We start from the raw sequence: 26,984 nt of genomic DNA, 5'->3' as shown, positions 1-26,984 counted from the left end.
TTTTTCTCCGGTACCGGGAACCGAACTCACGACCTTGCGCTTGCCAGGCAGGCGCTTTTGCCGCTGAGCTAAATCCCCAGCCCCTGGATTTTGTATGTTTTGATTAAGGATATTCACCTAGTGAAGTCTGTGTAGATACTCTAAAGTTTGGAAAATACTGAAATCTGAAATGCTGCTCTTCCTAAATGTTTTGGATCAGGGATATTCAACTTGTCTGTATTTTTAAAAAGCGTAAGTTACCAACAAATTTATATTAAATGTTCCTCCAATTTTATAAATAATTACTAAGTTCTTGCTATATTGTAGCCATTATATTAAATATTGTGTGGAGTCTGGCTACAAAGTGAAATACAACTCTTCTTAACCGAGCTTATGATATAAAATAGATCAGGCAAGTTAACAATAATAAATCAAGACAAAAACTTGATCAATACTTGGTGATAGTGCAGAATTTTGGTGTTAGGATTAAAATATGTATGGTAAAATTCACATCCATGAACTTTAAGAACTTAGTTTTATAAGGTTATTTTGATTATATGTAATAAATTATGATAAAGAGATTCATGTAAGGTTTTTTCCACAGTTTCCACCTTCAATTCAATATCCAGTCACTCAGGGACCTCAAAATGAAGTAGGTATTCTTTCTCTGGAGGTTAGTGGAAGAGGGCAGTCCTCACAGAGGTGGATCCAGTGTAAGGCAAGGGCACGTACAGCACCTGCCAGAGCTGGAATTGACAGGGAGGGTTCTGGGTCTGTACACTTGCGGCATGTTTTCCTTGAGTGCCCTCCCTAAGAGCATGTTTCTACTAGTAAGGATATATCTGCTTCAGAAGTGGTAAAAATAAAGACATAGAAAGGTTAAATGGTTTGATTAAAGTCAGTAGTCAACTAGAAACTAAAATATGTGAATATGAGCTCAATTTTTACTTCACTTTATTCAGACATTAAAATACATGATATGAAAATTAGGAATTAGAATAAGTATATAAATGGGAAGTCCTTCAAAAGTTACTTTATTTTTTTCTGACTGTATATGTTCACAGAATTTCTCACTAGGACTTTTAATAATTCAGTTCTTCAAGGAGCCCTTCATATGTGTAAATGAAGCAGGGTACGAATGGTTTGTAATCCAAGCCGGGTGGTTGCTGTGGAGGGAGCTGATGAAGTGTCATCAGTCACTTCTCAGCCTGATGTCAGGTGACCAGCTTTGCCCTTTGCCAGGCTGCTTCGACCTCTGACAGGATAAAATACTTGTGGGAGGAATTAGGGGAAAGAAACAGGTAAGATGAACTACAGAACCGGAATTTTTTTTTATTTTATAAAAAACCCTAAATTTCATAAGAGTAAGAGAAGAATAGCACACTGTGTATCATTATCTTCAAAATAATTCACTCAGTGTATAAAATGTAAACCAAAGTAATTCTTGGAAAAAGAAACGACAAAACTTTCTTTTCAGTGAGCTAGAATAAAGTAGTGGTATAATTGAAACAAACGAACACATATATTAAAATACATTTGGAATAACAATGTATAATTTGGGGAAGTACTTGAACTTCTCCCTACTTCCTGTTTGTCTCTTCTATTTTGTATGTGCTCTCTCTATATGTGTACTATATGTGTGAGAAACCATGTGATTTTTGAGGTTGTGTGTTTTGACTTATTTCTCTTAACATGTTCTTACATTGCATGTGTTTATCTGTGAATGCCTTAAGTTTATCCACTTGCAGATAGTATAGACCCTTATATCTCACCATGGATTAAACTAAATACAGATTAATCAAATATCTAAATGTTAAACATCCGGGTATAGTGGTACATGACTATAACCTTAGCACTTGGGAGGCTAAGGCAGAAGGTGTGAGTTCGAGGCCAGCTTAGGCTACATAGTGAGTTCAAAGGTGACTTGAAGTACCACGCAAACAAAATGTTAAAACAGAAACATTTCACCTGGGGAATGATAAAATAGTAAAATTCGTGAAGAGGTAGGGACAGGCAAGGACTTTTTGAACAGAGCCCCAGTGGCACTGAGAATCAACACATGGTATCATCAAATTAAAAAAATTAAAAACTTCTGCATGGCAATGGAATTGCCGTTTTTTTTCTTCTCTTTAAAGTCTATATGCATTTTGACATGCGTTATAAAGCTTTGATTCACTGGACACCTGAGAATGAAGGACATTTTTCTTTTACATTCAATTTTACAACAATAATGATGTCACTGTCACGACAGCCAGTTCATATTTGAGTAAAAAAATGTAATTACAAGGGTGTAATCTAAGGTTAATTTATATTAGCCTAACCCTTTCCCCCCCTTTCCTCCTTTGCATCTTTAGTCTTGTACAATTTTGAATTAATTATGCTATGAAGGCAAATACTTAGAAGTGCACACTGAGTAATTATAATTTCCACTACAGTGTTCAAAACACAGGGATTCATCTAGTTATCAGTTACTTTGCAAGTGAAAGAAATCCATAAACTATGTAATCATTTTTATGTCAATTCTAAAACAATATAATTCCATAAAAACATACTGAATGTAAATTTGGGTTTGATAAGTTTTATCCTTTGACTCAACCTTCCTGAGGAAATGAAATTGCTTTGGCTATGCAAGTTGCCCTTCTGTAATTCAAAATTCAGTGTCTTTGGATACCTGTGATAAGAATGTTGGATTGATAGGGAAGTTGTGGTTCTTACTGTAACTACACAGGAATAGATTCTTATTTGGAATGCACTGAAGGGACAACAGAGAGCTCTCCTGTGTCTGTTTATTCTTAATCACAGTGTATATTGTGAAGTCTCTGAATTATCTCATTGTTTTAAAATTTTGTATTTGTCATATTGTTTTTAATCAGTATAATATGTGCACATGATAAAGATTAAAAATAAAGGAAGAGGCACTTTTCAAGGAGAGTAAGAGTCCCCTTTTGTATTTTCAGTAAATTGATATGCTGTTAAGCAGCTCACTGGCAGTGCTTGCTGATTGACATGAGCACATGCATCCTCTGGTGCTGATGTTAAGTACTGACAGAATGAAGTTGAAAAGAAATGTATGTTAGCTTTTGTTTCTCCAGAGCCTAGATGAGCTGATTTCTCACTCGCGCCTTTCCATTTTTTCCAAGTTCCTTTCCTAGAAGAAACACATTTAGCTGTTTCTCTTTGTAATTCAACTGCTGGTAAGATTCACATTTCTATTCAATTGTCAAAGTTTTGGACATTTTTAATTATGTATTTGGCCATTTGCCTAGCAGTCTTGGAAAAGAACAGTCTTTTAAAAGGCTGCCTAAAATTCAGATTGAATTGTAAAACACTAGGTATTTGGATTTTTGGATTTGTCTAATATAGTTTAATCTAACTTTAAATGACCAAATTATGAATTTGAAAGTGACAAAAAGATGAATGATAAGATAGTACCAAGTACAGATTTCAAAAGAATACTTCAAAAATGATAATGTTGACACTAAGTATTTTTTATGTTAATATATAATTTATTAACTAAGGACATTTTCTCGGCTTTGTGTTAGATATTGCATTGCTAGGCTAACAAGTTTTATTTATTGCAAGATTCTGTTTATGGCAGGAACTATTTTGGAATTGGTAGGTAACATCAATCTGAATTTTGAGAAAAACTATATAATACATTATCAGTTGCTTCATCTAGCTCTGAAACCTACATTTTAGGGATTATGTTTCATTTAAATTAAAACTTTTTCCACTCAAAACGTATATGGCATGCAACAATCTCAAGGCAAAAGGAATCTGAAATTCTACATTTAAATCCACATTGTTTTTTGGCAGTGAAGGTTTTTTTTCACTTCATAGTACCTAGGACAGGAGTTGTATTGCCTGCCTATCCTTCGCTTCCTTAAATCTTATCAAACAGATGAATGCTGCTTACATTTCATTCTGTTATATAATTAATTGACAAACTTGTAGATTTTCATAACAGAAAGTCTTCCATTAGGTCAGATTTCATGTGTGCAGGACAGTAACCTGAATTAAAATCTGGACATTGATTGTCCTTTGAAAAACATTTTATACTTTCAAAAAAATTTTAAGTTGCAGGAAGGCTTATAGAAGTTGTACACCGATTAGTGATGGGAAGTGCCTTTACTTAAACATCTGGAAGTTATTACAGTTATTAGTTTGAAATAGAGACTAAAAGGTAGTTGTTTCCTGGTGGTATGCCACATTTCTAAAAAGTCATGAAAAGTAAATGGTGTTTAGTATGCCTCTCTTACAAACTATTCTGGGAATAAAATAATAAAGAAATCTAATGGGATTCCAAATGCTACTAATATGAAAAATACTATATATTACTCAACAACATAATTGTTTAATTTATGTTCAGTATGAATTTATAAAATGACAGCTGAAATATAAGAAATTTGTATTTTAGATAATGATGATAATTGTTCATCTTTAAAATGACGAGTATGGAGGCTGGGGATTTAGCTCAGCCGCACAGCACCTGTCTGGCAAGCACAAGATCGTGAGTTCGATTCCTGGTACCAGAAAAAACAAAACAAAACAAAACAAAACAAAACAAAACAAAAAGAACAAAAAAAAAGTAGAAAGCGATAAAAAAAATTAAAAAAAAAAAACGACGAATGTTTCAGTGTAATAACCAATTTTTAATGGTTAAAGAAGTTTTAAATATAGGAATCATAAAAATCTTTCCTGTAGAAATAGAAAAGTTGTTTTATCCAATAAATCTGAAATACCAAACTTGTAACTTATGCCTCTCACTAGCTTTTATTATTTATCTTCTGCTTCTTGCATTTATATCTGTGTTCCTAACAGAAGTAGAGTCATAGGTGGTACAAACTAGTGGATAGTTCAAAATATCAAGAGCCTCTTTATAGTAATATTTTTTTTAATGTGATGTAATGAAGTGAGAAGATTTGATTCTAATTTTGGCTCTTTCACTTGGGTTGTCCTTTGACCTCACAAGATCCATTTGTAAATGGAGGTCCCTATCGGTCTTATATTCTGAGGAGAAACACTTCAATTCATTGTAAGCCTCATTATATTATGCTTCATACAAGTTACAGAAGGACTGACGTAAGAGATATACTCATTCTGTTCAATAACTTCAAAGTCCAGTGGGGCACACATACATACAAACAGAAGATTTTATATTGTAGATTTCAATTGGAATATATGAATTTGAGGGTCTAATAATAATATGTGTAATTTTTTAAGTTGATGTTAAACATGGGATTTCTATTATAATGGAAGTAGTGTTACTTGACATTTCTGAGTTGTAAACTATATTTTTGGTACTAGAGCATCTGTGATTTTTTCACAATTAAGGAAAATTCTTAGCTTTTCAGATAAGATGCCTGGACTTAATTCAAATCCCACAATTAAAAGGCATGAGAAACCAGTTACATTTCACATTTAGTTTTTTCTTTTAGCCTATATGTCATCTGGAAGATGACATGAGTTTTTAAGTGATGTGCCAAATTTTTTTAAAATATATTTTTCTAAGCCAGTTTTCTGTCCCAACTTTTACTTTCTGTTATTACTAGTCCCTGTATAATGACAAACTATTGACATTGGAAGTACAGTTACTTTTCTGCTTCTCCACAAACTACTTTTTTCACAAACTGTTTTGCTATGAAGTCCTGCTAGAAAGTCTGTAACACTATTTCTGAGGTTTGCTTCCTCCTCTTTATTTAAGAAGCAGGGTACAAAGTAGTAGATACTTCAAAATAACCACAATAACCACTATATACGAGGAACTTTGATAGCTGTTGCGGCTAATAGATAGATGACAGACTTTTAAAGTCTGGATTCTTTCTTTCCTTGTTTGCATAGTTCTTTGTACCTTGCACAACTGATTTCAGTATTTAAAATGAGTATATGCTAATCCTTTGAATTGCACATGTAAAAAATAAAACAGGACACTAACATTATTGCTACTGTAGAGGCAGTACATAGTAGTGACTAAAAGTGTAGAATCTGAAGACGAATCTGTGGTTATAATCCCTGTCACTTTCTGGACAAGTTACTCAACTTTGTGCTTTGCCATTATAGGATTGTTGTAAGGATTAACTTGAAAGCCACTTAGAGGAGTGCCTGTTATACTGTAGAAGCTCATGCAGTGTCACATATTACATTAGTAAACTAGTGAGAGAATATTAGATGTGCGTAGTTGTTGAAATAAAAACAGATTTTTGAGAAAAAGTAGTTGAGCTATCTTGTTAAATGTTATGTTAGGCTGAGAAGAAATCCTAAAATTAAATCAGAGAATATTGATAGACAGAGTGTTTTGCATGAAGTACCTTGGGAAAACAAAGTTATCTACCACAACCGATATAGGGAGGATTTAACCAAGAATCTTGGGGAGTGTGGGTTGTGTGGAGTGCATTCATGTGCAAGGGATGGTTATGGAAGGTTTCCAGATAATACTTTCCAAAAGAGTACTGAGTACATTTTTATTCACCTCATTGTGGTATCTTGTAAAAAATTTAAGTCAGCTAAAGTGGAGTAGTCAATCAGTGGAAATTAAGAGAAATAATTTTTTTCTGTGCAGGAAGAACAATATTTCTATGGATCAACTTTTGAAATAAGTGATTTTTAGTTTAGGGTTTCTGACATCTTAATAGGTTTCAAGAAAAATACTAACTTAATGGTGATGTGATTTCTTGTTTGTCTTTTCAATACCTATGTCAAATATTTTTCTTTTAAAGTTTCTATACAGGGGCTGGGGATTTAGCTCAGCGGCAAAAGCGCCTGCCTGGCAAGCGCAGGGTCGTGAGTTCGGTTCCCCGTACCGGAGAAAAAAACCAAAAAAAAAAAAAAAGAATAAAGTTTCTATACAGGGGCTGGGGAATTTAGTTCAGTGGCACAGCACCTGCCTGGCAAGCGCAAGGTTGTGAGTTCGATTCCCGGTACTGGAAGAAAAAACAAAAATAGACAAACAAAACAGTTTCTATATAAACTGGTTCTGAAGATTTTACCTTGTTATTTGGACTTTTGGCGTTTCCCATACCTCGTTGGCCACCAGAATGATGTTAGACACTCAGTAAAGACCAACTTCTGAGGCATAATGTAGAAAAAAAAATTGGCTTCAATAAGACTCCTGTTCATTCCTTCCACATGTAAAAGAAGTCCAGTAATATATTCTGCAGGGTATATAGTATGTTTTTGTTGTCATTGGATTTCTATCTTTCAAATGTGGTATCTTCAAGTTCGCCTCATTCTGGTTGAAAGCTGGAACTCCAAGAGGAGGGAGGAAGAGGGAAAAAAATATACATCTTCCTAAAAGACCCACACTGCTGCATCTAACATGGGGTACCACTTAATTGAGTGACTTGTCTTAGCAGTAAGAAAAGCTGGGATTTAGACATTAGTTGAGAACTATGCCTTCCTCAAAGCTGAATAGGAACTTACCAGTATGGAAGCAGGGAATGGAGGCTGAGGTGGAAGGTTTACAAACATTGCCATAGACATTTGCTAAACTGGCTGACTCCAGTGCCCATCCACAGATCTCTGATACTCTGACACAGATGTTTCACTCGAAGTTGTCTGTGCTAAGTGAACTTATTTTGCATTTTAAAGCCCATATTCCAAAATGAAATGTAAATCTTTAATATCTTCACATATGACTCCTGTAAAAGGGTGTATGGAAAAACGACTTGTTGCCATTTCAAAACTTTTCTGTATTTTTAGTGCAGGCACTCTACAAAATTAAGCCATGTAGGAGGAAGTGGTCATGAAAATGTGATACATTTTACTTCACTTCTGTAGCACTCAAGGGGGAAAAGGAAGAAATGAATTACATTTGTGTTGGTGGGCCCGCGTCCAGCCCCAGGTTTACCCACTCACTGTTAATACCCTCTGGAATTAGAGACTTTTTTCGCATAGTTACAGTTGTTTACAATGAAAGGATAGATTAAAACCAAAAAAGGAAAGGGTGCATAGGTCAAAGTTTAGAGGAAACCAGCCACAAGCTTGTGGGTGTCCTTTACTGATGGGGAAAAGCAGAGCATGCTTTTCCCCAGCCATGTCCCGTGACCACACATGTGAAGTGCTACACAGTGGGCAGGTTGCCCAGGTCTTGTGTGATGTAGGCATGCAGTGCTGTGTGACTGGCTTCAGTTGCTCAAACTCCCATCTCACCTGAGAAAAATATCATTAACCACACTGTTTTCATAAACAAGTCATTGTGGTACAGTGAGACCCAAGGCTTTAGGAATAATAAAAATCACCCTTTTCTGACAATATTTTCTGAGTTTGGTTGCCAGGAATAGCCTATACACCAGTTCTGAAAACAGGCCTTTTAGGGAAATGTATAGATTTGACATCTCGGGCCTATCAAGTTAACCCTTTCCTGTAGGCATTTCTATGTGAAAGAATAAAAAGGAGATAAAACATATAAAACAGTTACTTTGGAAACACTGGCTGTCAGGCAACAAAAGACAGTTATCTCTGAGACATGGATAATAAATGAGAGCAGCCCTAGTATTTCCCTGGTTTACCATTAGCGTTTCTAAGTTTCTACATGAAGGAGTAACCCACAAGAAACTGGTGGACTTCTTCCATTCAGTTGACAGAAATGAGGATCCAGGGAGACAGAAATGTCTACAATGTGTAGAAAAGAGTAGGGCAGAGGAGGGAGAGACTTAGAAAAATCTGGAGATCTGCAGAGGATACCATAAGCACCACACAGAGTATCAGTGAGCACATACATGTGAAAAAAGGACCCATGACTGGGTAAAAAGCAAAGTGAGAGAACTAGAAGGAATAGTACTTGGCAGTTACATTGTTCTCAGAATGTAGCTGCTCCTACCAGTCAGTCTGGAAAATATGATTCATAGGACATTGAGTATTGAGGAGATGTTTCTTTCCTTGGTATTGGGAAATGATGGGTTGGAGACCAATGCTGGGCAAGTCCCATTTCACAGATCTTAAAAGCAAAACCTGAAAAGATCAGATTGCTTCCAGGCAAACAACTGTGCTTTAGAGAAAAATTGAGTAGCCTAATAGTCACATAAGTGGAATATCCCAAGGTGAGGAGAGGTAGAAAGGTGTGATGACTGTGAAAACCTATTAAGAAATAAATCCATAGGTCTGAAAGCCCAATGACGTCCAAGAAGAAATAAGAGGAAAGCCTACACAAGGCACAGCATAATCATATTACTCAAAACCTGTGACAAAGACAATCTTCAAGTCACTTGGGAAATAGAAGCCCATAGGGTCCAAAAGAACAACAGTAAGGTAGCCGCAGATTTTTTTTGTTGTTGTTGGAATACGAATGAGAAGAAGAAAAAGAAGTCTGTCTATAGTATTGGGGGGAGGGAGCTCTCAACCCAGAATTGACTGAAATTCCTATTTAAAAACTAAGGAGAGGGGCTGAGTATATAGCTCAGGGGCACAGTGCCTGCCTGGCAAGTGCAAGGTCCCAAGTTTGATTCCCCATTCCACACACACCAAAAAAAAAAAGTGACTTTCTCAGACACAAAAGTGAAAAGTATTTGTGAGCAGTAGGCCTGGATTACAAGAAATGTGAAAGGAACTCATCCCTCAAGTGGAAGAAAGTGATACCAGGTGAAAATGAAGGATTTATATCAAGAAATATAAAACTACAAAAATACTACCTACAGGGATAAATATGTGATTTTTACATGTTACTAAAATCTCATGACAAAATTACTTGTCTGTTTTGAAAAAGGTAGTATCAGATTTATATAGAAGTGAAATTAGCATGGATAAACTTTCAAAGCATCCTATAATGTGAAATGAATGAAAAACAAAAAAACACATTTTGAATCTTTTTTATATGACACATCCAGAATAGACAAATCCATGTAGTCAGAAAATAAATTTATATTTGCTTAAAGATAAGGGCTTAAGGGAAAAAGGAAGTAATACAAATGAAATGTTCTGTTACTTCAATATGGTTAGAGTTGAACTATTGTGTAACTATACTAAAAATCACTGAATTGCATCCTTTAAATAGGTGAATTATATGAGTTAATATCTTGGTAAAAGTAGTTCACTCATAAGAGAAAAATTAAAGAATGCATATGGGGGAAATAGTATGGTGTAAGTACAACAGAGTGTTGGGCAGTTTGTTCTTTTTGACCTTGCAGGTGCTTTTCTAGTGGTGATAGAAACAGAAACTGATTTTCAGTGAAGACTCAATGAGCAGCTGAACATTTTCATCTCTTTTCTCTTACAGTGAGAGGATGGGAACACCTTTTCTGTGAACTGTTCATGCCCTTTTCCTATTTATATAATAGCATTTTCATGTTTCCTCATCAATTAATGTGTGATACAAATGTATTTATATTTTGCTTCAAGCTTAAATTTGTTTTCAGATATTTATACTCTCAGAGTAGAATAGCTAAATTGTTTTTATGTAAAGAATTGGAATAATTCAATGTGACTTCATATTACATATTTCCGCTAAGTAATACTGCTTTTTAAATGGAGACTGCCTTAGTTACTTTTCTCTCATTGCTGAGACAAAATACCCAACACCCAAAGTTAAGGGAGGAAAGGCCTATTTAGCTCACTGTTTGTGACGTTTTGGTTCATACTTTGCTGGCTCAAAAGCAGAGTGGCACATGGCAGAGGGTAGCAGTTCATGACGGCAGAAGATAGCAAAAGCAGCAAGAGCAAAATGGGAGGAGTGACAGCAGCAAGCATCTTTCCCTCTCTTCTATTGTATGCAGGCTACCTACCCTAGGTTGGGTGTAGCACTTACACGCATAATCCCAGTTTTGGACTATGGATCAATCATAAACTCTAGAATCCTGCCCCATGACTGCATGAGCCTTTGGGGAGACATCTAGACACAAACTGTAACATCCCACTCCTGGTTCCCCAAAGACTCATTCACATTCCTTTATGCAAAAGACATTTTAGTCCATCTCTAATAGTTGCCCAAATCCTAATAGTTTCAGCATTGCAGAAAAGTCCAAGTCCCAGGTCTTCTCCAAGATGTAAGGCAAACTCTCAGCTGTGAGCCCCTCTACAAATGAAAAGTTAAGACTCTTCTAATATTCAATGGCAGAGGATAAACACTACCATTCTAAAAGGTAGAAATGGGGACAGAAAGTATTGGGATCACAGCAAGTCCAAAATCCAGCAGGGCAAACGTTAAGTCTTGTGGATCCATATTCAATCTGTGGCAATCTGTGGCAAATGGTGACTCCACCCCTGTGGCACTTTCTGTGGCTGTAGCTCCTAGGGCTTCTCTCTTAGGCCCACTTTACTCAGTCCTTGCAGCTTTCCTTAGATGATCCATGTTTCTGTTTTTTCCAATCTTCTGGGTTCTCCACTGCATTTTAGGCTTCTTATTCACAGCGTCACATACTGCCTTCTCAGGGGCACACTGCCTGGCTACCCAGGCCTTCTGAAATAAAGATGGAAGCCTTTGTAACCTCAGAACTCTTGTTTTTTCATGGATTTAAAAGCACCACCATGTGGATGATGCTAAGGTCTACTGCCACCTAGAGCAGTAGCCAGACTTCTCTCTGTCTAGGCTGTAGGGGTTGAGTGCCTGGATTGCTGAGCTCTCTGAACCTGATTCTGAGGGACAAGTTCTCTATGCCACCACCATTCTGGTACATGGTGCTGTGCAGCTCTTTCTTCAGAGCAAAATCTTTCCTTTTTGCAGTTTTCAGGCTGCAAAGGGTAGAGACTTGCTGTTTCTTATGATGCCCTCAGGCCATCTTGTATGTTCTGTTCCTTCTCAGCAATCAAGATTTCCTCTGCTCTACCTGTGCAGTTCATAGCTTTACTAGAGCTTGCTTTCTGGCCAAAATCACATTTTAAATCACCCTGCTGGGCTCTTTGCTCTTGATTCACAGCATACGTCTGGGTAAAATCTCTCAACAGTAGCCATGCCACTGCATCACCATTTGACTGCCTTGAAATTTCTTTTGCCAGATTAATCAGTCTGCTTCCCTTAATCTCAGTGTCAGGCAAAGGCTCTCGACGTGAGCAACATGCAGAGACATTCTGCCAAGCCATAACACACATCAACTGGAGTCCAGCACGCAATGCAATGGTTTTTCCCAGCAGAAACCTTCCAAGCCTGGTCTTTACTGGCAGGATTTCTTTACTGGCAGCTTTCTGGTCTTTTGATCTCTGACCAGAACCTCTTATACAGAACAGCCTAAGGTGTTCCAGTGCTACCTTTTCAGGTGACATCACCAAGGCTTTCCAAACTCTTCCCACCGACTATTCCCAGAGACTCTTAAACCACATGGCCAGGTACTGTCATGGCAATGACCCGACTCCTGGTAACAAATTCTGTCTGGGTTACTTTTCTCTTGTTGCTGAGACAAAATACCTGATGCCCAGAATTAATTAAATGAAGATTTATTTAGCTCACAGTTTGTGGAGGTTTCAGTTCATACTTGGCTGGCTCCAAGGCGGAGTGGCACATGGCAGAGGGCAACAGTTCATGGCAGCAGAAGACAACAAAAGAAACAAGAGCAGAAAGGGAGGAGCAGCAGCAGAGAGCAAGCTTCTTTCCCTTCCTTGTATGCAAGCTACTCACCCAAGGGCGGGTGTAGCATTCACACCCATAATCCCAGCATTGGACCATGAGTCAATAAAAACTCTAGGAGCCTGTCCCATGACTGCACGAAGCTTTAGGGGGGACATCTAGACACAAACCATAACAGAGACTTTTTTAGTTATTCAAACAAAAAGCATTAATGAAGAGAAGACAACCAGCAGTCTGAGAGGTTGAGGCAGGAGAATCAAAAGTTTGAACCTATCCAGAGCTACTTAGTGACTTAGCAAGACCTCATCTGAACAAAAAATGTAAAAAATGACCCTGAATTCAACCTAGTACTGGTACTTTTCCCCCTAGAATTGGTGAAAAATATGAAATAGCACTCCTTACTAAGAATAAAAGAATAAAATTCAATATATTTAGGAATTTTGTTATTTAAAATAGTTAATACGTTATATGTTTCTAACTGAACATTTTGATTTAGACATTTCATTTCTCCTTTTAAAACCTCCTTTAAAATCAAAAGTGTTTATATCAGTATATACCTTTGTACACATGATTTTAATAGATTATATATAGAGAGAGAGAAAGAGAGAGAGAGATCATATGTTTTTCACTATGAATAGACCATAATTCTTGTTTATCTGCCAGGCATTAGGTGTCTTCCAGCTTTTAATTGCTGTAAATCAGGAACCATTCTTTCTTGTACAGAATTCTTAGATAAGTCTCTTTGTATTTTAAAGAATACACTAGAAGTAGTTTTAGAAAGAACACATACTTCCAATCTAAGCTTGCCAGGATTTTTCTTCTCAACTCATGCAGAATCTGTGCATTACTCTGTGAAAATACTTGAAACCACCTTATTTTTATTGTTATGTGCCTTCTGCCTCTGAGGACTTAAGCTTCTTTGTTGCAAGGACCATGCCATGCGAATGTTGGGAGTGACTGTGCTGTGCAGTGGATCCAAAATTTTGAACTTAGAACATTTAAAGACCAAACAATGACAAATAATTCACTTGATTTCATGTCAGGACTTGTTGCTGACGTTATGTTACTGTGGACTGCAAAGTTCAGTTCAAAGTGTTTCTCGTTGCTGCTTCAGCAAGTGAGTTGCGTGATTAAACCTTTGAAGGAAAGTGAGCCGAACATTGACCTCCCCTTACAGAGTGGTTAATGATTAGATGGCTTAAAATCTTTGTAACTGCTGACAAGTACTTAATAGTGTTCCCTTTGTCCTCTGAAATTGAAAGAACACTAAGCAGAAACCTGAATTCTGGTTGTCCTGCTACCAGGAAAGTCCTTTTTTTCCTCCAGTAGAAGTTCGTAGCTATTTTTTGACTGTTTTATTAAGGAATTTTTCTCATTAACAACTTTTTCTTGACATATTGAAGTGTTGTGGTTGGTTTTAAGAATAGGAGCATGTATAAAATTACTTTTGAGAAATTTATGGACCATTTTGATGGCAAAGGGTATATATGTACACAATTACTGTAGTCAATATCATACCACATGTGTCTAATGAATGACAATGGCAAGAGTTACTCTAGAAGTTCATAGGTACAGTATAACACAGAAAGAGGGCTCATTCTTAATTTTGGGTTCTTAGACTAACATAAAGCAGCTGCATCCTATGCATAGGGAATGATGTAAGCAAAATATGGATATAGGACTTTACATAGGTTTAATAACAAGGTAGATTACATGGAGCCAGGCTGGAGTGGTAGAAGGATACCCAAATAAGCTACAAAATGGTGTTTTCTATTAGTATTATGTACACTGGCCATTTAACGTGTGTGTGTGTGTGTGTGTGTATGTGTGTGCGTGCGCACTCTCGCACACACACAAGGGCATGTGAATGAAGGTTTATGAAGCATACCTATCATACAAGAAAGGTTGAAAGCATAAGCTTGAAGTGAGTAGTACTGACATTTTATGATCCAAGCACACTGAAGAAAGGATCTGCTGTAGGTCGGAAGAAGAGTGTTCAAAGGAAAGGGCAAAGGTGACTGACAGGCACTGGCATTGTGTGAGTTTAAGAAACAAAGGACAACCGTGGTTACAAATTGACTGCAACATCATTTCCAGCTTACTAGAGAAATGGTGATACTGTTGGCAGAAATCAAAAGGAGTTAAAAGCTTTTGGAAAGAAAATGGCAATGTGTTTTTGATATATAGAAATTAAAGTCGTGATGGAACATGCAAGTAGGTTATTTCGGATTCAGTGAAGTACATTATTATAGATGAAGGCAAAAATACCTAAATAGAGATGAAGGCTTTGGAATATACAAAAAGAGCTCAAAAGCAGAAAGGCAAACATTAATGCTTCATTAATGTTTTGGGGAAGATGAGAGGGAGAAGCAGTAAAGGGCCGGGAAGTTTGACCTGCTGAGGATAAAGTTGCAATGTAAAGACAGCAAGTACAAAGAGGAGTCTTAGTGCTGTGGTGTAAGGAAAACTAAAGCAGGTGCTATTTTAGATATAAGGGCAAATGAACAGTACGGAGCACTACATAAATATCATAAAGCTTATAATTATATCAGCAGTATAAGCTATTTTAAAAGATCCAGTACCCCAGTTTCCTGGCTTGTTGCTTTATTCTTACTCTTCTTTAAGAAATAGATTGCTTGTAATAAACTACGAAAATGAAAGGACAGTTTTTACCATTTTCATTATTATTTCTGATACAAGTCACTTGCTATCACGTTTCCTTTTAGTTGTTAGCCATATAGTTGAAGAGTAATTAGTGAATCTGTGATTTATTAAAATTCGTTAACCTGAATATCATGCTACTTCCTGAATTAAATTTTTTAAAAAACTAAATTCAGCCCAGGTCTTGTTTCTGTCTTTCTCCTTAATCATGTTTTCCAGTATTCCTGTTTGTTAGCAGGCATTATTTTCAGCACTGTGGTGTATACTTAGCTTCTCTTAATTAACATGACCCTTGGTCTTGTGAGCCACCTCTTTTGTAAATGATTGTTCATGACACAGAGAAGTGAATACATTGGAGGGAGATTGTAGTAGTCTTCTTATTACTTACAAAGATTCTCTAAGGACCATTTTGCATAAGACCCAAAATTTTTTTGTGAAGTTTTGATATAAAGTGGCAAATTTTTTAAGTGACAAAAAGTATAAATTCTAGAATACAGATTTCTTAATTACCCATTGAACTGGTGATTTTTTTCTAGTAATCCTCATCAGTTCTGTACCTTCAGAATTTTGTCTTAGTTTTCTTTACGGATTCATATATACATTGAACACTTTTAAATAGAAAATGCTCTTCTAGCATGGATTTTCATGGTTTTACCCTTTCAAAATATTACATTTAATTTACAGATGTAATGCATATTTTACAATATTAAATTAAAATGTTTATAATTAAAGTACATTTTTTAAGTGAAACTGCTATAGTATGGATTCTCATCTTTTATATATTTTAGTATCACTTTATAAGCATTTGCATATATTTTATTTTCAATCACTAATGTAAATACATAGACAGTATGTCATTCTATGTTCTTAATGTTATTCAATTACTTAAGAATAAAGGAAGATGCATAATTAATAGCTAGTGTTAAGTTCTTTGGTAATACTGTTTTTATTTGATTTTCTTACATTTAAACAATACTATATAATATTTCCTTTAGGCATCCTGAAGTTTCTTCTAGTTAAAATAACAGTGTAGAATCAGTAAGATACCATTTGCATACTCAAAACTACTTTTAAGTAAAATCCTAGTCTTAACACCATTTCCCTAGTTCCACAGTTGGAATTCTTTCCTTGTCTGTTATAGACTGTTCGTGTGCCCTGAAAATTCATATGTTAAAGCTTGAATTCTCAGTGTGTAATATGTGGAGATGAAGCCGTTTGGGGCTGGGGATATAGCTCAGTGGCACAGCTCCTGCTTAGCAAGTGTGAGGTTGTGAGTTCGATTCCTGGTACAAAATGGAAAAAAAAAAGCCTTTGGGGGATAGTTAGGGATAACTTATATCATGAAGATAGGGCACTCATAATGCAATTAGTGGCCTTATAAGAAGAAGCATTTGTTGCCCTCTTCCATGTGAAGACATGGTGAGAAGGTAGCAATGTGCAAGACAGGAATAGGGTCCTTACCAGGAACCAAATTGTTTAGCTCCTTCAGCTTGGACTTTTTAGCCTCCTGTATTGTGAGATATAAATGTGTGTCATTTAAGTCACTTAATTTATGGTAATCTGATACAGTAGTTCAAACAGATTAACACTATGTCTAAATTAGATTCAGGTACCATCTTTGATATGGTCTATTCTATATTAATAATTATATGGCTAATGTCAGTTACATAAATATGGCTTCTTTGAATTCTCAGTCTTTTCTCAAAGAAAATAAAAATACTTTCGTTTTTAAAGGAGTAGGCACTTAGGTGCCTGCTGCTTTGTATTTTATAAATGGCAAAGAATCAAATATGGGGCCTTGCAAAGCCAGACAAGAGGTTCAGATGGCAGACCTCAACTGGGTGAGCTGGACAATGACATGAGAGATGCAATGTTTTAAGATGTGTAAACTGTTTCATTTTTGTTAACTATTTGTTCAATACAAATGAATCAGATTTCCCTGGCTGTATGACTAGAATTCTGAAAAGGTTCATTCATTTCCAGTTGATGAGGTTTTTTAATGCTTTTTAAATTCATCATTTTCAACTGAACCTGTCTGACCTTGGAAGTAAATGTAATGTACATTGAGTTAAGCATTTTGAGCTCAAAGGTCCATGTGTTATATACAGTTGTATGTATTATAAGATGTTATCTACAATCATATATACATGTAATGTTTGTTAAAAATCTGTTTGAATTTCATGACCCCTCTACATTGTATGTTACTTTGTGAAAAGCATATTGGTGTTTTCAGTTAGTCTGCTTTTGAAATTTCAGGAAAGACAGCACTGATAAAGTCAAGGACCCCATGACTCACTATTGATTTGGCTTCATCTGAGATACTCTCTTTCATACTGTAGTATTTCATACTATTTTACTTACCTTTTTACCTGTTGCCTGCATCACTTTCTAAACTCCAAAGTTTAAAAATGAATTTCTCTGTGTATATTCAGACTTGACATTACAGAAACATACACACATATGAATATATTGAATGGCAATTAAATACTAGTTCTGTTCCATACAAACAGATAATTGATAACAAACATTTACTGTCTGTACAATTCTAGGTAGTTTTATGCATTACCTTATTTAGTCTTCAGAAACAGTGTGGGATATGTACTCTTACTGATCACCATTTTGCTATGAAGTAAAGTTGCAAGTTTAAATAACCAGCAAAAATAAAAGAGCTAAATTATAAGGCCAGATTTAACCTTAAACCCTATTGTTTAGTGAATACATAATAAAATGAGAGGTTAAGATTTAGAACAGTTAAGAATTCCTTCCTTCACCAGTCATTTATTACTGACTTATTCATTGTGCATAAAGGGAAAATTTAAAAAAAGATAATTTCAATAATCTACCATTATTGGAAAAGTAGTTCAACCTAAAGGGAAAAAAGCCCGTGCCTGGAGATAAAATGGAAATATATTTAAAACAATGATTATCAAAATGTGAAATCTTGACCAGGACTGATGGCTATGGTTTTCTAAAGTTTTTGGACGACAGAGTTGTTCATACATCCCAACAGGAACCTAGAATTTCCAGTACAACTGCCCTCTCCTCTCTTTTGTTCCCAACTAAGCAGGACACTGGCTATCAGTTCTGAGTTTATACAAAATTCAGGAATACCTTGCAAATTTCTGATAATGTTGTTTAAACTCACCCTGTGCTGAGAAGTATGGTAGATACAGGAGACAGAGGGATAATTGACTGGATTGATGTTTGTAAGAAGAGAATGTTAAGTAAGAACTGAAATTTCAGTTTGCCATTGAACAACATCTGCTGGATTGGTCTATAGAGAAAGCAATAAATACTGATCAAAAGTATTAATGGGTAGCTATTTCTGTTTTCCTGTTGGTTGAAAATATTTATTGAGAAAAAATTTGGGACAGTTCAATATTGAGAAAAAATTGAGAACAATACAATATTATTGATACATGAAAGTCAACGTACTTATGTGCTGTTATCTTTTAAAAATCTCATACCAGGGAAGGTAGGAGATGATTACATAAAACACAGGATATGCCTTCAAAGACAAAATTTTAGCACAATTTGAGTAAGAAAGAATTTAATTAATTTAAACTTGTCAGCCTGAATATCAGTAGATACGTTATTTTAATAGCTCTGAATTATATGAATAGCCAGGATTGCATAGGAAACATTTGTTTATTATTTAAACTGTAAGGGCTGAAGGAAGCTCAGTGATGCATTAAATTTGCTTAATGTGATGGAAACCAAACACACGTTTTTGAAAAGAGTACATGTTGGTCAAGTGTCTTCCTGGAATTGCATTTCAAGTTCTCAGATAATGCTGAAGTTTCAGCACGGTTGCAGTAAGATTTAGAGCTCTTATGTATAAAATGATGACCTGTGATTATAGACAACATAGTCTCAGTTTTGTGCTCTCTCTGGTAATACAGAAAAACTGTCTCCAGAAGCAGAAGTCTAATGTATATGTTACAGCACTCCAGCTGCTTCCCAGAAGTGTTAACAAAGCGGCGACAACACAACTCACTCGATTTCATGACTAGTTGGCTCTTAAATCATGTTCTATCACTTCTTAAACTAAATAAAATTGGTGAAGTTAAATCTTTCTCAAATTCTGTTTCAGTGCCTCTTGAATCACCAGTATATGTCTTTGTGTTACTGAAATGATTGGGATTCCCAAAGGCCAAATTCTTCAATGAGAGAAAAATCTCCCTCTATAAGTAGTAACTCTGTATCTGAAAGGGTTAGTGGGCCTCTTAAAGTGCTCAATTTATCCAGAGAGGGAACCTCATGACCTTGTTAGGATTTGGCTGTGGTAATTTCTTAGGAGGAGTGTAATTTAGAACTCTTGTATTACTCTGCCAGCTGTTCAGTTAGCAATGATATTGACTTTTAGCTTTAGAAAGTCTTGCTTTGGAAAATTGTTTCCAACAGCTCTCAACCACTCATGTCTTGTATTTTTATTTTGTATCACTTTTCATTTGGGACATTAAGTCAAATCCTTGTAACCATTCTCCACAATCTAATTTATTTTTATCCAAGATCCACTGAATTCTACTCACTGACTTTTTGCAAAAGGTTAACCCAATATTTCATGTTATGTTATGCTTTCTACTTATGCTATGTGAAAGAAAAGTTATTGTGATAAGCAGCTAATAAATTACATTCAGAACATTTATTCTTAAAAGTTACATTACTATGCCAACACAGATAAACACAATCATTTATCACAATATGGATTGTGTAAGTAAACAGCAAAATAAATGGAAGCATGTTTCTTACATGTTAACAAACTTGTTTGTTTTAAATATTAAACAGTATACCTTTTAAGAAGTTATCATTGTGTTTATTAACTTGAGTTTTTGTATGAGATTAATAGTAGTTTAAGCCTGAAGAGACCAGCAACAGAACTTTTTTTTATAAGAAAATATCTTTGATTTTCCTTATAAAATGAGATCACTTGGATTTTTTAGTGTTGATTTTTGTTGTGACTTTCTTTGGCGTTATATCCTTCTGAGAATAACTATTTACATTTAAAGCTTTATAAGACTACAGATTTTTAAGAAGACACAGATTGTAATCTGATTGAGTGAATTAATATCATGATTGTCATATATAAGCGTTACCGCGTATACTCTTACCACATTTATTTTGAGGTAATAAAGTAAGTCCTAGTGACATTTATTAAAATGGGTGCAATATACAGCTAAGTCTACTGAATATAGCACCTAGTGATCTTTTTTGGTAATAGCTTCATGGAGCTATAATTGTATATCAAGCAACTCACTCATAAAATACAGAATTTAAAGGCTTTTTAGATGTGTTCACACACTTGCATCAACAATACCACTTCAAATTTTCATCACTCTGAAGAGACATTACATATCCTTTAGCAGTTGCCCTTTATGTCCCCTCAGCCTCCTGGCCCTAGGCAACCACTAATGTACTTTCTGTCTCTATACAATTGCCTATTGTGTACATTTTCTATAAATGGAATCATACAATATGTACAATTTTCTGTCATCTTTTAATTGTCAGGACTGCAGTGTTCATCTATGTCTTACATTTCTCAAATTCTGTTACTATATCTAATTTTGTTACTTATGATTGGAGAATTGGTGTGAATGATTTCCAGTTCATTGTGGCTTGTTTTTTTCACCTAACCTATGGTATATCTAGAAACTGTTTTATACACACTTGAGGAGAAAGTGTATTCTGCTCATTTGGGGTGGAGTATTCTATAGATGCTTATTAGGTCTTCATGATTTATCATGTTGTTCAAATCCTTTATATCTGGATGCCTATATTTTGCCTTTATTTTTGAAAGACAATATTGTTGAATATTGGGCTCAGGATTGACATTGTTTTCCTTTCAGTAATTTGCATCAATCATCTCACTACTTTCCATTGTTCTTGATGAAAAATCAACTGTTTTCTTTGAACATGGTGAATTATTTTACTCAATACTTTCAAGGTTCCCTTTTTACTGACCGTTAGAATTTTACTAATATTTTTGTGTAATTTGCATTCATCCAACTTTGCATTTATTGAGCTTCTTGGATATGCAGTGTAATGGCTTATTCTGTGTTAAAAAAAGCAGACACTTTCAGCCATGATGGTTTATATTTTTTCATTTCATCTCTCGTTTTCCTCTTCTATTAGTCATATATTTCCTCTTCTGTTAGTACTATATAGTATTTTTGTTTACTAATGACTTACCATGTATTTTTGAAGCTCTGGTAGCTTTTTAAGAATCTTTTTTGTTATTCTTCAGAGTATTTAATTTCTCTTTTAATTAAAATTTGCTGATTTTTCCTTTCTCACAGTTTAAATCTACTCTTGTACCCTGATAATGACATTTTTTACTTCAGATGTTACATTTATCAATTTTAGAATGTCTAGTTTGTTCTTTTTATAACTTCTATCCCTGTATATACACTTTGTATTTGAGGAGACATTATAATCATGCCTTTCATATAATGACTATTCTATGGCAAAATTTGGTACTTGGGACCTTTCAAAGTTAGTTTCTCTTGCCTATTTTTTGTATCCATATGTATCAGTTCTATTTTATTGTATGATGTATTAGTTTGTGTTCTGTAACTACATGTAATGAAATACTAGAGGGTGTTATTTTATGAAGAAAAAAAGTTTATTTATCTCACAGTTTGGGAGTTTCAAAGTCCACACCATGTGATGTCAGCTCTGTAGAGGGTGGGTTTGTCTGTATCACATCACGACAGAGGTCGTCTGGTGGGAGTACTGCAAGAGACAGAGGAGACCATGCCATGGGGCTAAGCTAGTCTTGCAGCTTCTCACTAGGCTTCACTTCTTAAAGGTCTCACCACCTCTTCACAGTACCATACTGGGAACCTCACTTGTATTGTATGAAAACTTGGGGGGCACACACAAACTCTATCTAAGATATAGCATATGGCTTATGGTATTTATTGAGGACTTTAGAATTTAACATAATTTATTGTACTAATTGGGGAATGGGAGACTTGTTTGTATATTTATTAGTGAATAGATGGATTATTTTATTGAACTCTGTTTCTCTTAGTGTGTAGACATCTGATATCATTAGAAAATGTAGCCTTGGACATGTGCACAGATATTCTGCGATAACAGTGTTTTTAGTAGCGCTTTCCTTGTGTTATCTCCAGATCTCTCATCAGATTGTCTTCCTATATTGGTGTCACACCCAGGTTTTTAGTTCTTCTGAATTGTCTTGGGTTGCTCTTTTTCACAGTACCCTGGGCTATAAACTGTTCTACAGTGTGATTCAATTAAATTGGTATCCCTTTGCAGGGGTAGTTTTTAAGGTGAGTCCTTCAGGTTTTTATGAAGCCAGGAGGGCTTTTCTTAGCTTTTTCCTGGTTCTCTCTGGTCAACTGTCTGCCTTAATGATTTAGTTTATGGCTCTTGTGAAGCTACTAGCCTCCTCTGAATTGTTTGCCACCGAAATCTTAATTGTTTTTAAGGGGACTCTAGGTTTGAACTTCCCCCTCATCTGAGTTAAAATAAAGTCAGTTCCTTCTGGGAGAATTGTCTCTTTATATGTCTGACTTTCCTTCTGGTAAAACACGCTGAGCCATAGTCATAGACTACAACCCCAACACCACCACGGGTGAGGTGAGTAGAGGGGTTATTGGTGTGCGGCTCTTGGTGTAGAACTTCTTCAGAGCTCCTGACCTCTCAGCTGCATGTTGCTGGAGTTAGGTCTCTGCACGGTGGTGAACAGGCAGGAGAAATTGTGGCAGCCTGCTCTCCCCAGGGGCACATCATAGACTTCAAGTGTAGGTTGGGGCCAGAGGAAGCACTGTGTTCTTCGTTACACTTGCCTGTGGAGGAATGACTCTTAATACTGAATTGGGAGGACGCAGATAGAGGTGAATATTTCAAATGCCATTAAGCCTCAGTGTTCTTTCAAAGTTTTAGTAGATTTTTTTCAATTGATGTCCCTTCATTTGCTAGTTTGCCTTTTAAGACAGAGACCTTCATGGTTGTTATGTTCACTGATTTCTATCAGTTATGTTTGTTTTGCTAGGAGCTGCGTGTTTGTGCAGACGTTGTCAAGCCACCTTTGGAAGTGATCTCATGGTTATGTTTTAAAGGCTTGCTTGAGACAAAGTTTGACATTAATTTTTTATTGAGTTTTTCAGGAGCTATTTAATATTATTCATAGATGTAGTTAAAAACATTTTTCTTCCTTATGCCTCAGAACTCACATTTAGAAAAGATTTTATCTTAGAATGAATTTGAATCTTAATCCCACACTTAAAAGAGCTGAGTTGTAGTTCAATCCCTTCTGCATATTAAAGGTGCGATTTCAGGGCACTTACCCACCTTCAACGTGTTTGCTAATCCAAAATGCAAAAATAATAGTAGTTGTACTTAAATTATATACGGCATGTGAAAAAACAGTTACAGTCTAAAAATTTGAATTGGAAGATATTGTAAATCAAACTCAGAATGAATTGAAGTACCTCTTTTCTGATTTTAATCTTATGTAAGAATATTAACTATAAAATTCATTTTAGAGAGTCACTTGTTATAGTTCATGGGATTTTTAAATACTTTATATGTTCATGTAATGAATATGCTTATAAAGTTGTCTAAGATCACTTAGCACATCATTATTTTAGATAAGTTTATTGTAGAAATATAGTAGCTGAAGAAGAAAACAACATTTTTAGTAAATGCCTAGTAGTATAGTAATTTCTTTTATCTATTCATTATTTTTCTAATTTTCATAGCTTTGGGGGTCCAATAAGGTTCATTTTTCATATGGGGAAAAGATAATCATGATATATAAATTTTTTAAGTATCATAAAATCTAAAGTTTGAAGACAGTCTTAGAGATGGTCAGATCTACTGGAAATTTCATTCTCAATATCCCTATCAAATCCTTCCCAGTCCCTGCATGAATAAAACATATAGAAATATTGTCATACACAGCCTCAAGATTCCATTTTATTCCACTTTACTTTTTTAGGGTGTTTGTAGTTTAGGAAACTTGTATAAATATATTTTATTAATATTTTACTATAGTCTTCTGGTCAAAATGTTGCGTCTTTTGAGAAACCAAAAATCAAAAATAATTAAGTAGTTTACTTCAAGTTTTATGACTAATAAATATTAAACACCAATTCAAAATTGAATCACTTAGTTCCCTACCTTGAGCATATAGTACCTACTTGGTATTATATATCAAAGACTAAAAGAATAAAGACAGAACTTTCTGATTCTTCAACTAAGAGCCCTCGCTGTTAGAAAGAAAATCTCATACAGTAGAGGTTACTGTTTAGTTTGGTTTAGGCTAACAAAGGTATTTGAGTGATCTAGGACAAAAAGACATATCTAAATTAGGAGAAATTTCCTGGAAGAGGAAGATGTTTGAAATGTACTTTGGCTCACATTGGCTAGAATGATTTCTAGTACAATCTTAGCTTTCACGTTTTTGTTTATATCTTAATCTCATTTTTTTCCTTTACTTTCCACAGTGTTGAGTATACATTTCCCACGTACTGAAAAGAAATAAAATTTCTTTTCTTTGTGAACACTCTCAACTATTGAAAATCTCTATGTCTTCTAAATTTTCTCCAGATTTTTCTTCATGTTTTTTATATTGCTTTTGAACATGTAAAAATGTTGATAGATGTTGGAAAAAAATGTCAGACCAAACTGAAGCATTTGTTGCCATGGTTTCTACTCTCTGATGAAAGTATAATTATTCCTGTTGATAATATTTGCTTATTTTTCCTGATTATTTGTTTTCTGCCGAGTTGTTTCTGACAAGTTAGTAGAAAATATAATGGGAATTACTTCATATGTTATCCAGGATAAGTATGTTAACCTAAGGTAAAATAGATGTTTAAGGAACCTTGTCTTATTTTGGACATTTTGAGCTTTTGGTTAATTCATACCATTAGTGTTTTTTCTTATTTGTTTTTTCCCTAAAGGAAAATTGGTACTTCTTATGTATTCCATATGATTTTTGGTTGTTGTTGTATTAGGATTTCTCCATGTAGGTCTTTTTTTTCCTTTTTTTTTTTTTTTTTGCCAAGAATGGGATTTGTCACTTAGTTTTATTAAACACTGTCTAGCTAATTTGAGATCATTTGGTAATTTTGTGTATAACATAAAATATGAATTCCTTTCTTTAGAGCAGTGACAACAAACTTATGCCGTGCTTGCCGCAGCTGGCCGTTGTCATTGAAAGCTCTAAAAGGTTTGCCATCATTGCTTTTTCACTTCTTAAATGCCAACATGTTTACACATGCTTACACATTATTTATATTATCTTTAGAACATCCTGGCTTTGAATCCTCGAACACAAACTCATGCAACTCTGTGTTCCACTTTGGCCAAGAAATCAGACAAGAAACATTGGAAAAGAAACCCAGATAAGAACTGCTTTGTAAGTACTACTGTACTTATGTACAATTTCCTATTGAAAAATTATATTATTCCAGATATTGTAAAAATGTTAAACACTTAAAAATTGTTCATTTTTTATTTTTTTCCAAAATCTTTAAAATGTTCCTTAAATTGTTTTCTTATAATAACAGACTATCGCAGCGTTCCCATATTATAGATATAATCTAACTGAAGAAGACTGTAGATACACTGTTCTGTGCAAATTGTTTGAAAATGTTCCCTTGCAGAACATTTGAATGCTAGATGTTCAGTATAAAACATCTAATATTCCTAGGTGAATTATAGGAGCAAAACAGAGTTTCTCTGAGGTTCCTTATTGCTAGATGCTTGCTTACCTGGGCCAATAAAGTGATCAAAGAGCTAGGACTAGAAGACTATAAGTGGTTATGTTAGCTTTTCATCATTGTGCTAAAATCCCTGACCTAAGTCAACTTTAAGAGAAAATTACAGTTTTTGCTTAAACAGTTTCAAAGTTTTCAGTCCCTGGTTAGTAGACTCCATTGCTTTAACCTGTGGAAAGGAAAAAACATCATGGTAGAAGAACATGGCAGAAGATTGCTTAATTCATGACTGCCAGGAAACAGAGAGAAGAGGCCAGGGCAAGATATACGCTCTCAGGTTATGCCTTCAGTGAGGTCCCACATCCTAGCAGCTGTGAACTCATTTTAGGTTAATCCACTAATGAACTTAGCCCTCCATGATCTCATCACCTACAAAAACCCCACCTCAGAGCACATATGCCTTTTGATATGCAGCCTTGAGTACAACCTTGAGGCCAATATTTTACCTGCAATCCAAGGGGTATATAAATCTTCAAATCAGAAGAGAAGTTTCTTTTTTACTGGATTTTCCCCAAATTTATTTTTCCAAAAATAATTAGACATTAATAGCATGAACATATTTGATATTAGTTCATTTGGTATTTTGCATATCCTGTCTTATTATATGTATGATTTGGACTTTTTCTTCCTCTTTACATTATAAGGGTAGAAAGAGAAGATATGTGTTCACATATATGGGTATCTTTACCTAATTAAAAAAAATTGTATCAGTGACCACCCAGCAAAGTATTTTGAATGCCACAAAGCAATAGAAACACAGAGAAACAATATGGAATGAGAAGATCCCACAGCTGTATAAAGATGACTTGGATTTTGAAATCAGGTTTTCTTGCTTAATTTCTGTAACCTTTGCTGCCATGTTTTTTCCACTGTATGTCTTTGGAACGACAACACTGTGGTAAAAATTAAATCCAATGACAGGCTTAATTGTATAAAGAGGAGCAATGATTGAAGGGTATTGAGAATAGAACCATGTAACTTTCAGACTTATCTCTTAAAGACTGTCAGATCTAAATCTCTCATTTTAAAGGTGTGAGACCTATGATCCAAAAAATGAAACAGCTTCCTGAGGCCTCTCCTTTATAGGTGGTCAAGCTTAT

General features: G+C 35.1%; 1 protein-coding gene across 1 annotated transcript in view; it reads left to right on the top strand.

The window, feature by feature from the left end:
• Window positions 1-26,984, top strand: part of Dpyd (dihydropyrimidine dehydrogenase) — a gene marked incomplete at its 5' end in the record, with an annotated part of 793,723 nt that overhangs the window by 9,357 nt on the left and 757,382 nt on the right. The window contains one exon of the mRNA XM_005389092.1: window positions 25,413-25,523. Within this exon, the coding sequence (XP_005389149.1) occupies window positions 25,413-25,523 (111 nt within the window). The remainder of the gene's footprint in view (window positions 1-25,412; window positions 25,524-26,984) is intronic.

Source organism: Chinchilla lanigera, unplaced genomic scaffold (genome assembly GCF_000276665.1).
Source record: "Chinchilla lanigera isolate Chin_1 unplaced genomic scaffold, ChiLan1.0 scaffold00034, whole genome shotgun sequence".
In the NCBI taxonomy this organism is placed as follows: domain Eukaryota; kingdom Metazoa; phylum Chordata; class Mammalia; order Rodentia; family Chinchillidae; genus Chinchilla; species Chinchilla lanigera.
Note: the sequence above shows the minus strand (reverse complement) of the source record. Positions and strands in the feature narration are given on the sequence as shown.